Source organism: Theobroma cacao, chromosome 6 (genome assembly GCF_053813885.1).
Source record: "Theobroma cacao isolate CCN51 chromosome 6, ASM5381388v1, whole genome shotgun sequence".
Classification (NCBI taxonomy): domain Eukaryota; kingdom Viridiplantae; phylum Streptophyta; class Magnoliopsida; order Malvales; family Malvaceae; genus Theobroma; species Theobroma cacao.
Genome location: NC_142644.1, coordinates 2,076,523 through 2,092,237, shown reverse-complemented (window position 1 = coordinate 2,092,237; position 15,715 = coordinate 2,076,523). Strand labels below are relative to the sequence as shown.

At 33.4% G+C, this 15,715-nt stretch overlaps 3 protein-coding genes across 3 annotated transcripts; all 3 read right to left on the bottom strand.

Annotated features, from left to right (window-relative positions):
- Positions 1–276: 276 nt before the first annotated feature.
- LOC108662379 (umecyanin-like) lies at positions 277–1,913 on the bottom strand. Its single transcript, XM_018122595.2, has 2 exons — positions 1,435–1,913; positions 277–850 (listed from the first exon to the last, which is right to left on the bottom strand). Exons 1-2 carry the CDS (start codon positions 1,616–1,618, stop codon positions 441–443), a joined length of 594 nt encoding a protein of 197 aa, XP_017978084.1. The 5' UTR covers positions 1,619–1,913; the 3' UTR covers positions 277–440.
- Positions 1,914–2,765: 852 nt separating this feature from the next.
- Positions 2,766–5,065, bottom strand: LOC18595256 (glucan endo-1,3-beta-glucosidase 14-like). Its single transcript, XM_018122594.2, has 4 exons — positions 4,984–5,065; positions 4,560–4,805; positions 3,064–4,100; positions 2,766–2,926 (listed from the first exon to the last, which is right to left on the bottom strand). The coding sequence occupies exons 2-4, from the start codon at positions 4,747–4,749 to the stop codon at positions 2,858–2,860; spliced, it is 1,296 nt and encodes a 431-aa protein (XP_017978083.2). The 5' UTR covers positions 4,750–4,805; positions 4,984–5,065; the 3' UTR covers positions 2,766–2,857.
- A 741-nt stretch (positions 5,066–5,806) lies between these two features.
- LOC18595255 (uncharacterized) lies at positions 5,807–11,551 on the bottom strand. The gene is made up of 2 exons (XM_007023123.3): positions 11,269–11,551; positions 5,807–7,059 (listed from the first exon to the last, which is right to left on the bottom strand). The coding sequence occupies exons 1-2, from the start codon at positions 11,326–11,328 to the stop codon at positions 6,124–6,126; spliced, it is 996 nt and encodes a 331-aa protein (XP_007023185.1). The 5' UTR covers positions 11,329–11,551; the 3' UTR covers positions 5,807–6,123.
- Between the last annotated feature and the right edge of the window lie 4,164 nt (positions 11,552–15,715).

The following is a 15,715-nucleotide window of genomic DNA, read 5'->3' as shown; positions in this document are numbered from 1 at the left end:
CATTGTGTACTCATCAATCACAATTTGAGATTGTGTTTTGAATTTTAATTTTTTAAAAAAGTAAATTATTATATATATCTTACATTAATGAAGTACGTAACATTAAAACAAGTCTCATTAAATCAATTACAATTCAAGTTGACTATGGGTATCTCAAACCTAATTCAAACCCGAATTTCGAGCTTTACAATTTGAAATGAGCTCTATTGATAAATATATTTTGGGTAACTCACTTGATTCATTGCATATATGCTCATAATTTATTTTATAAAAATAAAAAGAAAAACTTTTATTGATCATCGTATGCTTATAACAAAGCAATATATATATTAGTACAAAATTTTCGAATGAAATGAATCACAACTTTATTCAATGATATACCCCCAATTGCTCACTAAGGAAATGAAGTAATGAGAAGAATGACATCCTCTCCCACTATCTTAGGCAATTAAACCCATAACAATGGCCAACATGGACAGCAACAAACTGGCTAAAACAGCAGAAGATGAAGAATTAGTATTGCCATTGGGGTCCGGTGCTGATCCCGAAGGAGTCGAGCCAGTGGGACCAGATGTAGGACAGGGGCTGTTAGGGGTGGTCGGAGTACTGGTGGGTGAAGGTGCTGGCAAAGGAGAGTCGGAAGAGCCAGAAACAGTAATGGCTAACTTTTGGCCAAATTGGCAGTGCTGGCCAAATGTGCAAATGAAGTAGTTTTCCCCGGCGGAGGTGAGGGTCACGTTGGCCGGTCCGACGGTGATAGTGCTTCCTATAGGGTTGTCGTTGCTGCATGCATCAAACGATGCCTTGGGGACTTGCAGCACGTCGTGTTCATTTGTTGCGAAATTGAACTCTGCGAAAATGTTAAGCCATGGAAATTAGATTGCCTGTAATTATAATGGTTAAAATAAACTCTTTCATCAAATTAAAAGATTATTATTAACATAGATATTATCCAAATGATATCGAGGATTTTATAGTATTTAAATTAAACATGATTATATTTTTTAAAAAAATCATATATATATATTAATAAAAAAAATACATAATACTAAAATAAGTCTTTAACTTAATGGAAACAGAAAACTTGTTTTCAGCCTTAAAGCACGTTGATCCTGTCATATCTCATGACCTCGCACCGTTGTTATACATTTATTTTTCTATATTATGTTTGTGGTTTTTTATTCATCTAATGATTAGTGACCTATTATTTTAAATATTTTTATTATTATTTTATACGTAAGAAGTAATTTAATTTTATAAATTTATATTCAATGTACTAATAACTTAATCTCCAAATTCTATTTGCTTATTTTATAAAAATTAGGTTTTACTAGTGTATTAAATTCTTTAAAAAATATGAAACAAATGTTGACTTTAATTGTTTTGCTGTGTCAAGTTTTTATGAAAATTACTTAAAAGAGAGAGCTTTCTTACCCAAAATATCTCCAACCATGAACCTCTTACCAGCCGCCCAAGTGCTGTATGCGGCGGCACCATTCTGGGGAACGGTCCATCCCATGTCGCCCCCCACCACATGCACCGTTTGCGCCGCCGCGCATTGCATTAGAGACACCGCGGCCACGATACCAACAACAGCCATGCACATGAACCTTGCCATTGATCTCTCGCAACTGTACTATCTCTCTAGCTATATCTCAATGTTAATTTTTAATGCTTTGAGTGATGAGATATACGAGAGGGTTGTAAGCCTATATAGAGAGAGCTAACGTAAACGCAGGGTTGACATGGAAGAAGAAGGAGATGATGGCGAGCACCAATGTAGACCAAAAGCATGAACGCCGGTCTGCTTTGTACGCGTGTGACCAAACTTAGAAAGTCTCAACCAAGACTAGTCTGCCATTAATTGTTAGACCCTCTCGCCATGACTTAGAACTTCTTCTGAAATTACAAGTGCTTTTCTTCATTGGAGAAATTATGCATGAATTATTGAGTCAAATAGAGGTAAAATTAGTAAAGAGGACGGTATGCAACGACTTTCCCCTAAACATACACATGTCCTGGTTAGAAAAATGTTAAACCAGGTCAAAGGCTTCAACTATGGAAGAAAAATTATAGTGTGTTGTATATTTTCCCTGTCATTTGGAGTCAATAAAATTTAAAAAAAATCAAATAAATTACTTGGAGTATTTTTATAAGTTTGAAACTTTCTCCGGTCATCTCAATCTCTCATTGTTTTTCTTCCTATAGCAAAGACTTTGTAGTACCGAACAAGGACGACTCTTTGCTCATAAATGGCAACGAATCTTCTTGGCTCTAACTGCATCTTGCCCCACTTTGACAATTCTTCTTCTTTGAAAAAGCATGTATTGTACTATTTTATTTATTTATTTTCCTTTACTTAATTCTTTGCATCGGATCTCAAGTCTTCAAAGTACCTGTTAAGTATAAGGTACCAGACTTTCAATTCAAAAAACATGTTTATTAGATAGAAAAACTATTACAGATGTAGGATCTATTGTATAGGAGGAGAAAAGTTTTTACATCTTTTACTTCATCGAGGATTCTCGTGACTTCAATCTTTCATTAATTGATTTTAAAAAAAAATTGTATTTGGATTCACTAAATATATGTGATTAAAATGTTTGAGATTATGAAACATTCAATCCAAATAGTGGATATCATATAGTTCTTTTTTTCTGTGCAATTGATTCTTCCTCTCTCTTTTTTTTTTCTTTTAATTTACAAGCTATATTGGTGATCAATTGCTGAAGATGTTAGAAAAGGGCATTAGCAATTTTGGGTCATCAATTAATTCAAGAATGATTGTTTATTACAAGAAGAAAAAAATTGAATTGGTTATTCTTGAATATTGCTATACAACAAGTCGTGTGACTATTTACAAGCCTAAACTCTGCAGTAGAACTACAGCCCAAGCCATGAAAAACCAACCTTGAACTGCAATATCCTGCAAGAAAAAACAATGTTGGGAAAATGAATTTGAGGAGGAAAATTCATTAAAAAAATGGGCAAAACATAACTCTGAACCCAGTCATGATTGATGAAATTGGAATGTTAGATAGGCAGTCAGAAGGAAAACCATACCTTAAAAGAGAGAAATGAGGAGGCTGCTGCAGAAGGTACAAGTCCAGTGAATCCAATATTATAGGCTATGCTTCCATCAGGCTTAAACAATCCAAAGTTTCTCTCAGAGGTTGGTCCCGGCTTGGAGTTTTCATTGAACAGGGCAAAAACATAAGCCCTCACAACCATCTTTGGCCTGAAGGGGGTACCCTTCTTTTTGGCTAGCCGTTTACGCAAATTCTTATTGTAAGTCTTTGCATTCTTAACTGTGGCACCTGCTTCATCTGGATCCCCACGAGAAGCCCAACCAGTTTCAGAAACAATGACCTCCATCTTTGGAAAACCAGCTTTTTCCAGTGCAGCATAAGCTGCATCAACCTGAGCTTCAAACATGTTATCATAGTGTAGCTTGGTCTTTGCATCATAAATGCCGGCATTATCTTTGAATAGGGCATAGTTAATGTCAATATGCTCAGGATCATTCTTATAGGCTAGAAATGGATATGCGTTTATATAAAATGGAGAACCAATCTGAGAGAAGAACTGCAGAAGTGGCCTCATGAATGGAAGAACATCAGGTCTGAAGATGCAGGCAGATGGTGGGAAGGAATTGGCAAATACAGCCTCTGAATGTGGACTTGAAACCTGAACAGTATCTTTTAAACCCAACCTGTAAAGAGCACTGTAAACATTCTTTGCTGCAGACAATAAAACCTCCCAAAGTTCTATAGGACCACTACCTAATATCTCATTTCCCACAGCTATTCCTCGAATACGAGTTCCCGGAAGGAATGCCTGTACATTTTCTTTTACCCAAATCATGGCTCGATCCTCCCCTATACTTATTTCTTTCAAATACTCATTGGGAAGTCCAACTATAATTTCTATACCAGACCCTTTAAAGGCCTGCAGAACTCCATGATCAGCATCATAGATTCGGACGTGATTTATCTTCGCAGCCTTTAGAAGGGTCACCACACTCTCGGGTGCCGGTAAATTGTTTGCTATTCTGCCATAATTTACTCCATAGGTCCATGTGGCTGAATGTGCTGCTGCAACTGCATGACATAACTGCACAGTCATTACAAAAGCTATTACTATTGGAAGGCAGAATCCTGCCTGCCTTCGTTTTAGGTTTGTACAAGACATCCAGATTAACCAAGAACAGATTTCATTAATGCTATCAGAACATTTCATGTGCATTACAATATAATTTTGAAAGAAGAAAAACAAGAATGATAGTGACAACAGAAGTACAAGATAATCAAAATAAAGCAATGATCCAACGACAAAAGAATGTCCAATACAACCCATGAAAGCCGGAGTAATTCATTAACTCAGCTGTAGCCTATATAAGTTATAATGAAAAGAGATTAACATACACTTTCCAAACGATATAATTAATGGAATAAATCAAAGCAACCTTGTTGGTGAACAAACTATATTATGATACTTACACCAATTATCTTAATTATTCAGTAAGTATTAACATAAGAAATCAAAAGAAAGGTACAAACCGGGAGAACATAAGACAGAGAAGATGAGGAGGAGCCAAAGAAAGAGAGTAGAACCCATGTGAGATGTAGCGAGGTAATGAAAGAAAGTGCATTCCATTTGTAGAAAGGAGGTGGGGATATATTCCAGTCTTTTGTGACTTAAAAGGCGGAAGCAAAAAGAATGCAATGCTTGTTCTGCAGGGATGCCCATAGACCACCCCGGAAAAGATTCTTAACCTTAGTTTAAAGATGATGTGCCAAACAGACCTGAGAAATGAAGAAGAAGATTCTTAACGTTAACCCAAAGATTAAAAAACTGATAGATTCTTACTTTACTCTCAAAGCATGCCTTTTTTTGCAGCTTTCTGTTCCTGGGTTTGTCTGTTCATAAACATGATGAGCTCTATACATGCAGATGGATAGTTGAATAACTATTGATGCATACCTTTCTTCGGAAAGGAGGAGAAGTGAATCATGCTTGATGACGGAAATAAGGTTGGCTTTTGCTTGTAGCTTTTGCATTATGGAGGTGAGGTGGCATGATTATTGAGCTGCTTAAGCTAGGAGAGGAATAGCTTTATAGGTGGATGCACCCGTTCGACAATGATATTTGAATATTCTAGTGATCATTAGAGCGATTATTTATCATATGGGGAAAAACTGACCCTTCGAATAGAGCAAAATGTAATTAAAAAATGCTGAGATCCTCTTCCTACTTAACGTCATCAGTTGCAGAAATCTTCAGCAGAAAGACCTAGTTCACTTCTTTTAAGGGCGTCATTAACCATGAACGTACCACTACGTATTGCTCTTGTGAAATCTTACCAATAATCTGTGTAGGGACTAATTTTTGTAAGAAATCGCAATTACGTCCATCAAAGATGGCGATGCTCAGGATCAAGGGGTTATCAACATTGTCTTTTTAACAATTATGTAAAAAGATCCTGAGAACAATAAGTCTGATTCTTACCCTTTCAACATGAGATTTAGAAAGGACCTAGCAGGAATATTGCCGGAGGGATACTTGTTACACGATTTACGCAGGAGGTTTCATAGCTGAATGTTTAAACAAGTGCAGAAAGATGAGACTGCACACGCCAGGAATGATGGAAATGATTCCCACAAGTCAGAACAGAGACAAAGACGATGTCACCTTCTTGCCACAGCCATTCTTTCTAGCACCATCGCTTATCCAGCTTTCTCCACATCCTATCTTTCCTTCTTCATAGTAATCATACTAAAATCTGCACAGCAAACATCTGCGCATATTGTCTAAACAGAAATATCTAAGTATACACGATGCTGTTAATCCATGCCACATTACATGTCATGTCCAACTTTAAACTTGAGCCACTAACCATAAGTTATGAGTTCCAGGTCCCTACTATCTAAGTTCTACACAACGTAACAAAAGCTGCACTGTTCAAAACCTACTTCTTACAGGGATATAGGTTGATTTCCCTACTTACAATCAAATCTAGCATCAACAGCATTAATGTTACAGTCATCCATGGAATCATAGAGGTTACACAGGGAAATACAAAAAAACAGTACCACAGGATAGCTACGATAATAGATGGTACATTTAGCAGCTTATGGCAGCAGGTCCCGGAGGCTGTGGGGCATCAGTTTGCCCAACCTTACCATTTTCAATCAACTCCCCATCCACTGCCTTGCCTTTCTCCTCTACCTGAACATTACACTTGCCAGAAACCTCCAGTACACCTTGTTTCTCTTTAGCCTCTCCCTCAGGTACAAAGGTTGCTCCATATGGATTCTCTTTCTCTACTCCCCCGTTAGCTTCCATTGTCACAGTTTCAGGGTTTTCAGATTGTTTCTCACATGTACCATTCTCTTTCTCTGCCTGAGTTTGTGGCACCTTTTCAATAGGGGCTTCGACCTTTTCTTCTTCAGTTGGAGTTCCATCAGTGCAACAAGCTTCTGCAGGTTTCTCTTGAAATTCCATTGACGTTGGGTTTTCTGCAGTACCAGCAGCTTCGCCCTTTTTGTCATCCTTTGCAGTATCTGGTATCTTAACATCTTTACCAGCTTCTTCTTCCCCAGGTTCCTCCATCTTGGCATCACTGTCCCCAGTCAGGTCAGCTGCTTTTGTTTTACCTCCATTCTCAACCTGTTTTACCTCCCCATCTTTTTCCTTTTCACCTTCTGCAGTTTCCTTCACAGTGGCTTGAGTATCTTGCTTTTCACTTCCTTTCTCACCCTCAGCTTTTTCAGGAACAGCCTCTGTTTCCTTGTTTTCCTTCTTTGCACTCAATGATCTTCGGCCTCGCTTCTTTGGGGGTTCCTTCTCTGGTGTTGGAGTAGCCTTAGCTTTTTCACTGATCCTTGCTGATCTTCTAGGGGTCTCACCAGTACCCCAATCAAACTCTGCAATGGGAGGATTACCTGGGTGTGATTTTAGATACTGCTCCAACTGTTTTCTGTTATTAATCTCCTCCCCAGTTGGTGCAACGAACATGATCTCAGTCTTCCTTGGTGAACCAACTTTCTTGGGAAAATACTGCAACAATGAGCAGGAAAAACATGTTATACAAGTAGGCACCACAGCCATCAATCAAATAAGATAAGAAGCACAATAACTTGAACACTGACATATGTAAATCAGAATGTGTCATAAGTCATATGTGTGTTTTATACCATATGGAGCAAGTGGAAGGCATGATTTGTTAAAGAAATGTTTTGAAGGGGACTGCAAAGACATGTCCTGCCAGATCTTCCATCCAAGTTCACTACAAAGCTATTTCCCCATTTTAAATCACAGCATACAATCAAATCATCACAAACTTCTAATAGCTCTCATTACTTCTCTAAAACTTCCCAGGATCCTTCAAAGTTTTTGTCTAAACTCCTGCTCTTATAACATCTAAAACTAAATGCGCTTTATGCTGCATTTTTTTCCTTAAATTCTCAAAACTGCCCAGTTGACTTATTGCTTCCATTAGTAATGCATTGCATGATCCTAATTGTATGGCAGAAACCATTCTAATATAACTGCTCAAGTGTCGGTTCATCTCTTGCACAATCAGCCCACAAAACCCACAATCGAGATTTCAATGAAGTCAACCCAATTTGCAGCAATAACTAATATCAAACCAAGTAGGACAACGAGAGAGAGCAATATGCATCTTACTAGCTAGCAACCTAGCATGACCACCAGCTGCAGCAATGAGCAAGGTCTCCCTAGTTCTCTTTTCCGTCGTCATCCTGATTTTGCCTCTTCTTTTTTCTCTCCTTGTTTGGGTTAACATCCAAACTCCAATTGCAACAAGCACCAAATATATCATATGAGTATAAATAAACTCTCCTAGAGTACATATCAAAAATATTTTGCAAATGTGACCCATGAAAGAAAAACAACTTTGCCTGCCAGCTGGTAGAAGTAAACACTAAACCGTCCAGTGATTGAAAAAACAAATCAACCCTAAACCAATCTGCTAATGTTTACTAAAAGGACCTTCCAATTGGTATGTGGTCCTTTATGAATGACAACTAACAATAAACAAAAGCAAGTTACAACATTAAAAAATCATAAACCAGGTACCCACATGAAACCGTAAATGTAAAACCACATATAAGTGCACAAGCTTTTGCCAACAATAATTAGAAAATAAAACACGAAAATAAGTCTTATATTCAGAAGGATAATTTCTCTAAAACCAATTGTTAATCTCACCCAATACCTGTTTAAAAATCCATGCCGAAAATACCTCTTAATTTTCGCAAGAGAGACATGCAAGTGGCTCAAAGGACATTTGCAAAGGTAAATAGGTTAAAACACAAGATACTAACCTAACAGTGATCATGAAGCAATTCAAAGCAGATGAAGCAGGGGACCATTAAATACAAAAATACCAGAAAAGGGTAGATTATTCAGACTCCATTTGGTTGATGTTTTTGTTAGTTGTCTTTTTTTTTTTTCTCTTTTTTTTTTATTTAATTTTTGTGAACAGAAAGCAAATCATAACAACATCAACCAAATGGAACCTCGGTGTCTAAACAAACAAACACACAGTGAAAAGATGTCAAAATTTTACATCAACTAACACCCTCAACCCTGGCCAAAAGTATAGACCACTGAATTACCAAATAGTAACTGTATTACATTACACTTTTAATATTATTTTCTTTCATACAATCTACATAAAACATGCAAAATATGAACAATTCACATCTAACGGATAGGATTTTAAGTATTGACAAGCTATATGTTGTAGCTAATAGGTTTAATAAGCATTATGTGCAAAGAGATGTGATGGAGCATTCTCACTATCTGAATATATCAGAATCAATATTGATTGGATATCAATAAAATTGCAACTAAAAGATGGCTCTAAAAGAGCAGTAATAACAGAGAATTACAAGTAAAGCTTCTTGATCTGTACACCATAAATTTTAAAGCTGAAAGAACAAAGGAAGCACCCCCACACCCCTTGTTTATCATTCTTTATGTTTACAAGACCATCTTAAAACTCAAGATTTACGTTTTGGAAAAACAAACTAAAACTCAGAATCAAAGAATGCTAACACAGGTCAAAATGTTGATCATTAAGAGAATAAACTTTAATGAGAGAACAAGGGAAGCAACCCCCACCCCCTTGTTTACCATTCTGTAAATTTACAAGACCATCTTCAAACTCAAAATTTAATTTTGAAAAAACAAACTAAAACTCAGAATCAAAGAAAGCTAAACACAGGTCAAAATGTTGATCATCAAGAGGATCTCCATACTTCATTGTACTCCAAGGGCTCCCTTCCTAACATATTGATTTTTCCTCATGTGGCTACATTATCAGCTATTTCACTACTTTATGGAAAATCTCCTAAGCAAGATGGCACAAGAGATGCATCAGCAGTAAGTGTAATTATTTCCATTTGATCCATGATGAACAGTAAACATGCTTAAAAATTAAAATCAGCAATTAGTCCAAGTAAAGAAGGTTGTAGCAGGGGCCAACTAGGTAGACTTCAGTTCAGTAAGTTCGAATACATGATAGCTCAAGAAAGATGACATATATTTTAAAGAAACCCATGAATTGGCTAAGTAAAAGAATTTTCTAACTCAATTCTTCATTAAAACAATGAACTTTCATTTTCATTGGACCATTAATACATGAAACACACATCAGGTTATAGACAGCACAACCAAACACTCAAAAGCACAGTTACAGCCACAATCCACTTTGTACAAACATGATTAAAAGTACAATTCATAAAGAAAGCCGGCTCACCGTTAAAATTCAAGACCTCTAACCCATGAAATAGCAAATTCATCACATTCTTAATAGGGGGTCATAGTTATCTCCAGCATTCAACAACAATAGGAGAACTTGGCGCATGCTTCCCAAGGAGAAAGAACAGGAGAACAAGTTTTGATAGATTGACTATTCAATCTCAAAAGCTAACACTTAACCCTCAGAAACATGATGAGAAAACTGTTCTTCCTTATGACTGGATCTAATGGCATCTAACCATACCATAGTTTGACTTAGAGAATACATGAACACACATCATGTTATAAACAACACAACCAACCACTTGAAAGCCCAGTGACATCCATAATCATCTTTGTACAAACATGATTAAAAGAAAGCCGTTTCACCATTTAAATTTAAGACCTCTACCCCATGAAATAGCAAATTCATCACCTTCCCGATAGGGGCTCATATTTATCTCCAGCATTCAACAACAATAGGAGATCTCAAAAGTTAACACTTAATGCTCAGAAACATTATGAGACACCTTTTCTTGCTTACGACTACATCTAAAGGCACCTGACCAAACTTTAGCTTGACTGAGAAAATAGATCCTCTGTCACCAAATAACCACTGTCAGCTCCATTTGAAACAAGATTCCTATACCAGAAACATTAAAGACTGGTGCCAAAGAATTGACATAGCAAAGGTTTAGAACATTTTTTTCTTTAGGCACAAGGCAGAACAAAACAACATCCCACTTTTAACTGAGTAGAAACAGCATAACCCAATCCACAATGGTGGTTCATCCCATCCAGTTAAAATATCTCAAAATCATAGTCCACACTTCAGAACCTTCTTTTTCCCTACAATCTTGATCGCTTAAAACTTCTAAAGTCAATCTCACGACATCCATGTCAATTTTTCAATTCCATATAAAAGTTTATCACCAATTCAAATTTTAGAGCTTTCTCCATTATTACGTATCTACTTCGCTTTTCTCAACAACTATTAAATAAGTACTCACAAAACATAATGCAGCAGAGTTCAGCTGGAAAACCACTGAAAACACTCATGAAGTTCATATATATTCCAAAATAGGACTCCCTTTCTTCAAAGAAATAACATTTTCTGTTTTGGAAAAATTATTCACCATGTAAGAACTAAACTTAACCCAAACATGGTTGAAAACATTAAAACTTTTACAAAGGAGCATAAAAACCCTAGCTTCAACTACCACCACCAAAACAAGGTAAAATCTTCAAAAATAACTCCAATGACAAAAATTACCACCATAAACACACAAAATCCACCTATAATACACAGAATAATCAATAAATTTCCAAATTATACCACAACACCAAAATAGCCCAAAATTTCAAGGAAAAAAGCAAACAGATTTAAAATTACACTTAGAAGCAAAATACTAAAGCAAGATACAAAATTTCCAAAGGAACAAGCAAATTAACGCACAAACAAAATGAACAAGAATTAAAACTTAGAAAAAAAAAGGGTACCATTTTCTTCCAAGAAGCAGGTGCTGGAAGCTCAACAGAAATAACCTCCAAACTCTCCATTGTTTCACCTGCAAATACACCAAATTTTTCTTTCAAAAAAGCAAAACAAAATTAAAAAAAAAAAAACCCCAACAACACTTTCTCTCTCTAAAATCTATTCCTTCAAAAAAGTTTGCTTCTTTGTTCTATGTTTTCTCGCTCTCTCTCTCAAATTTATGTGTTTTGTGTGGTAAGAAGAAGAGAGTCACAAAAACCGTTGAGGTTTTGGGATTATGTTCGGTTTTTTTTTTTTTTGGGGGTGGGCACAATCCAATGAGGGGAAGTGATAAAGTTACAGGTCGGGGTACGGAGAATTTCGTTGAGATTTGAAATGGTATCCAATGAGAAGGTGCCACCTGGTCTTTTAAAGTTGATTGTGCCTTGGTTCGAGTCGCTTCGATTCCCCGTTGAGTGTTAGCTTTCCACTTTTGGTTTTCAAAAAATAGTTTTACCTCTGATTTAAGGCTGACACGTGTCTTTCCCTCGAAGTTGGATTCGGGGTTTCAAAATATCCAGAGAGTACTGTTCGGTCCTCGTGCATCCTGACTAGTAAATTTGATCCACCCCCTAACGTAGCGCGTGGCGTACCGTAAAATTGATAATAAAAATTTTGTTTTTAGCTTTCTAATACTTATTACCACCTAATTTACATTTTTTATTATATTTAATTAAATTTTTATATTTTATTTTAAATTAATTATATATTTATAATAAATTATTATTAATCAAAATAATATTTATTATTTTTTATACCACGTGATAATTACTTGATTTAAAAATATTATATGATCATAACATCGTATTACATAATAATATCACATTACTATTCACTATGATATATTAACATATTTTGATTAATAACAATTGATTAAAATTTAATTATAAATACACATTTGACTCAAAATAAAAATAAAAAAAATTAATTGAAAATAATAAAATAATAATAATTTATTTTGAATTTGTTTAAATGATTATTTTTTAGGTATTATACCTTCTATTTTCAAATAAAACATTATGTTATGATATTTATTTATGAAATTAAAAGACATGAATATAAAATCTTTAATATAAATAAATTAGCATTTGTCTCAAAAAAATTAAATAATTTAATGATATTTTGGGCCAAGTCATAATTTTTTATTTATTCATTTCCTCATATGACAAATTCAATCAAGAAAGGGAAAATTAAAATTTTTTAAAAAAGATAAAGTCACAAAAAAAAGGAATTGTGCGTGCACGCGTTTAAATGAGAGAGTGAGGGTGAGGTGGTACAGGAAGGGGGAGGTGCCCCATCGCTCAGAACATGAAAAGTTGAGGATAACGTTTTATATTTAACTAAATTGGAATGTGAGTTTGGGGTCCGAAACCTGACGGCTACATGGCCACGTTTACATTTGTTAACCTTATTAACTAACTACCAACCGATGCTTACGCTTTGCATTATGTTTTTACCGTTTTACTGTACAAAACACTGTAAATGAAAATGATATTATTACTTGATTTCAGGGATAAGTAAATAGAGGAATTGAGTGATTTAGTACATCATATTTAAAGATCAAATAAATTAAATATTTTTAAAAAAAATCAAAATTAAAAGATCAAATCGACCAAATATCAAAAAAAATTCAATGGGTTTGATTTTATACCAATAGTTCAAATTTTTATTTTTTATTTTTACAAATTACAATATTTAAACTTATAAATTTCATTCATAATTATAAAATATACAAATAATCTAAATATAAAAAAACATGCATTTGTTCCTTCACTCACATAAGTATGTTTTTTTATAAAAACAGTTAAATTAACATTCAAGATTTAACATAATAAAAAATTAAAGATAATAAAATTAACATCCATAAAATAAAATTATTATGTTATAATGTTTTATATCAGAGTTTGTATAAATAATAATTAACTATAAACAATATATTGTAAAAATGAAAATGATAGTTAATAAAATTATTAAGTGTAATCATATAAATAAAGTCTATTATAAGTTATAATAATGTTTATGTATAAATTATATATATATATATATATGTATAATATATTATTTTATTATATACATACATATATGAAATTAATGACACAACTTAAATGTTATAATATTTTATATCAAAATTTGTATAAATAATAACTAATTATAAATAATATGTTATAAAAACTAAGGTGATAACTAATAAAGTTATTAAGTGTAACATATAAATAAAGTTTAATATAAGTTATAGTAATACTTATGTATAAATTAGCTATATGTATATATATAATAGATTTATACAATTATATATATTCATAATATTTTATATTACAAAATATTATTAAGGTGTAATAATTATAATATGTAAATATGTAAGATATTTACTATCATATATTATAATATTAACATATAAGTTATATTATTTAAAATATATAGCTTGTAATTTTATATTATTACATATTTATGAATAAATAATATATAATTAATATTAACTTGTTATGATTATAATTTGTATACGTACATATAATAAATTAATAATTTTTAAGTATATTATTAATTAAGTTTATTATGAATTTTTTAATATATATAAAAATATTATATATATTAATATATATAAAAATATTATATATATTAATATATATAAAAAATTAGTTTTATTTTTTGGATGGATTGGTTTAAAAATTTTAAAACCGAATCCAATCAAAAAATCATTTGAACTAAATATTTTGGATCAATTAACCCAATGGACCAATTAAATCGAACCGTTTTACGAAAATCCCATTTAATTTGAATAAGTAATCCCATTTAAAAAATATTAAAAATTGATGGACGGTGGTCGACCACTACCTTCTCTCCACCACTAGTTGAATTCTACCATAATAATGTCATAAAATTTGACCTTCAACATTAGATATTTAATAATAAATTTTAATTAATGATTTAAATTTAAATTTGTGACTTACAAACATAAATAGTAGGTAAGATCAGTCTTATTGTAGCCGTTCCCATAACTAAATGATTTATATAGTGAAATTTCACATACTTTTGACTTGCCAATGATGTTAATTAACGAGTTGCAGTTGTATCACACTAAGATAAAGATATAACAGTTAAATAGACGGACATAAATACAACAGTTAAGAAACGTTTAACTAGTAAGTTTTGTACATAATTAACTTATTTAAGTACGATCAATTTGTTTATAAGTGACATGAATAATCTATTTAAATTTAAATAATAAATTATTTTATATATTTTAAATGCTATAATAATTAAAGTTAAATGAGTCTGATATGTTGAATTATACGAATTAATCTATTAATAAGATTAATTAAATATTTAGTACTCATTGAAAAGAAAAAGGGTTTGGTTTGAAAGGTCCTTGGGTAGTTGTAACCAACAATCAAGTCAAGACAAAATGATTACCTCAACACCTTAAAGCCCAGAAATACCAACGCCCAAGTTTAAAAGGGCCCAACCCCAAGCCAAGCCTCTCCATGTGTAACTCCAAAGTTTCATCTTCTCCCTCGTCTGGCTGCCAAAACTCAAAATTGCAAGGCGGGGCAGACCAAAGGTGGTGGTGGTAGAAGGTAGTGGCCACCATCTCTCAGTGATTAATATTTACTATGAATCGAATTATTAACTTAATTTATGATTTTATATAATTACTTGTTTATTACCTTTTATACAAAATTTTAAATCCGCGTTTAACTATTTGTTTTACTGAAAACTTATGCTCAACATTAGGCTAGATTCCCCATAGCATCAGATTCTAGCTTTTAATGAAGGATTGTATGAGTGATTGGTAAATTCCAATCTTCATGCTTATCCTTTCTTTTTCTTCTTAATTTATAATATTTTTTCGTCATTAACGAGATAATACCATCGACAACTATTTCGTGACCGTTACATTTTTTTACCAAAATCCAACCAAAGAAATTCAAATTGTCAAGAAATGTACATCGAAATTCTAACAAAAAGAAACCATTCTTTTCCTCTTGCGTATTGATTTTGTGTATATCTATATATATATATATATATATTATATTTGCTTGTGCTTGTACGTTCGCCTCAATTCCGTACCACTAGTACTACAACATCAGGAGTGTTCATCGTAATAAGTCACATTTTGGGTGCTGAGATCAATGATTTTAAGCCCCAAACATCCGAATCCATCACTATCATATTTAGATATTTCAAAACCAAAGACTTTAATGGTTAGCGCAAGTCTGAGTAAGTCGCAGCTCATAACCACCCTGCTTGAGCCTTCTGGAGGTATTTAGACTCAGTCAAGTTTAAGTTTAAGTTCGATCTACTCTCTCTCTAACAAACGTCCAGATCTTTTTCATCATCTTGATGTAAACCTTACCTCCTTTATTTAAAGTGTTTGTCGTAACGTTTATCTTTTGATAAACGACGTCACTTAAT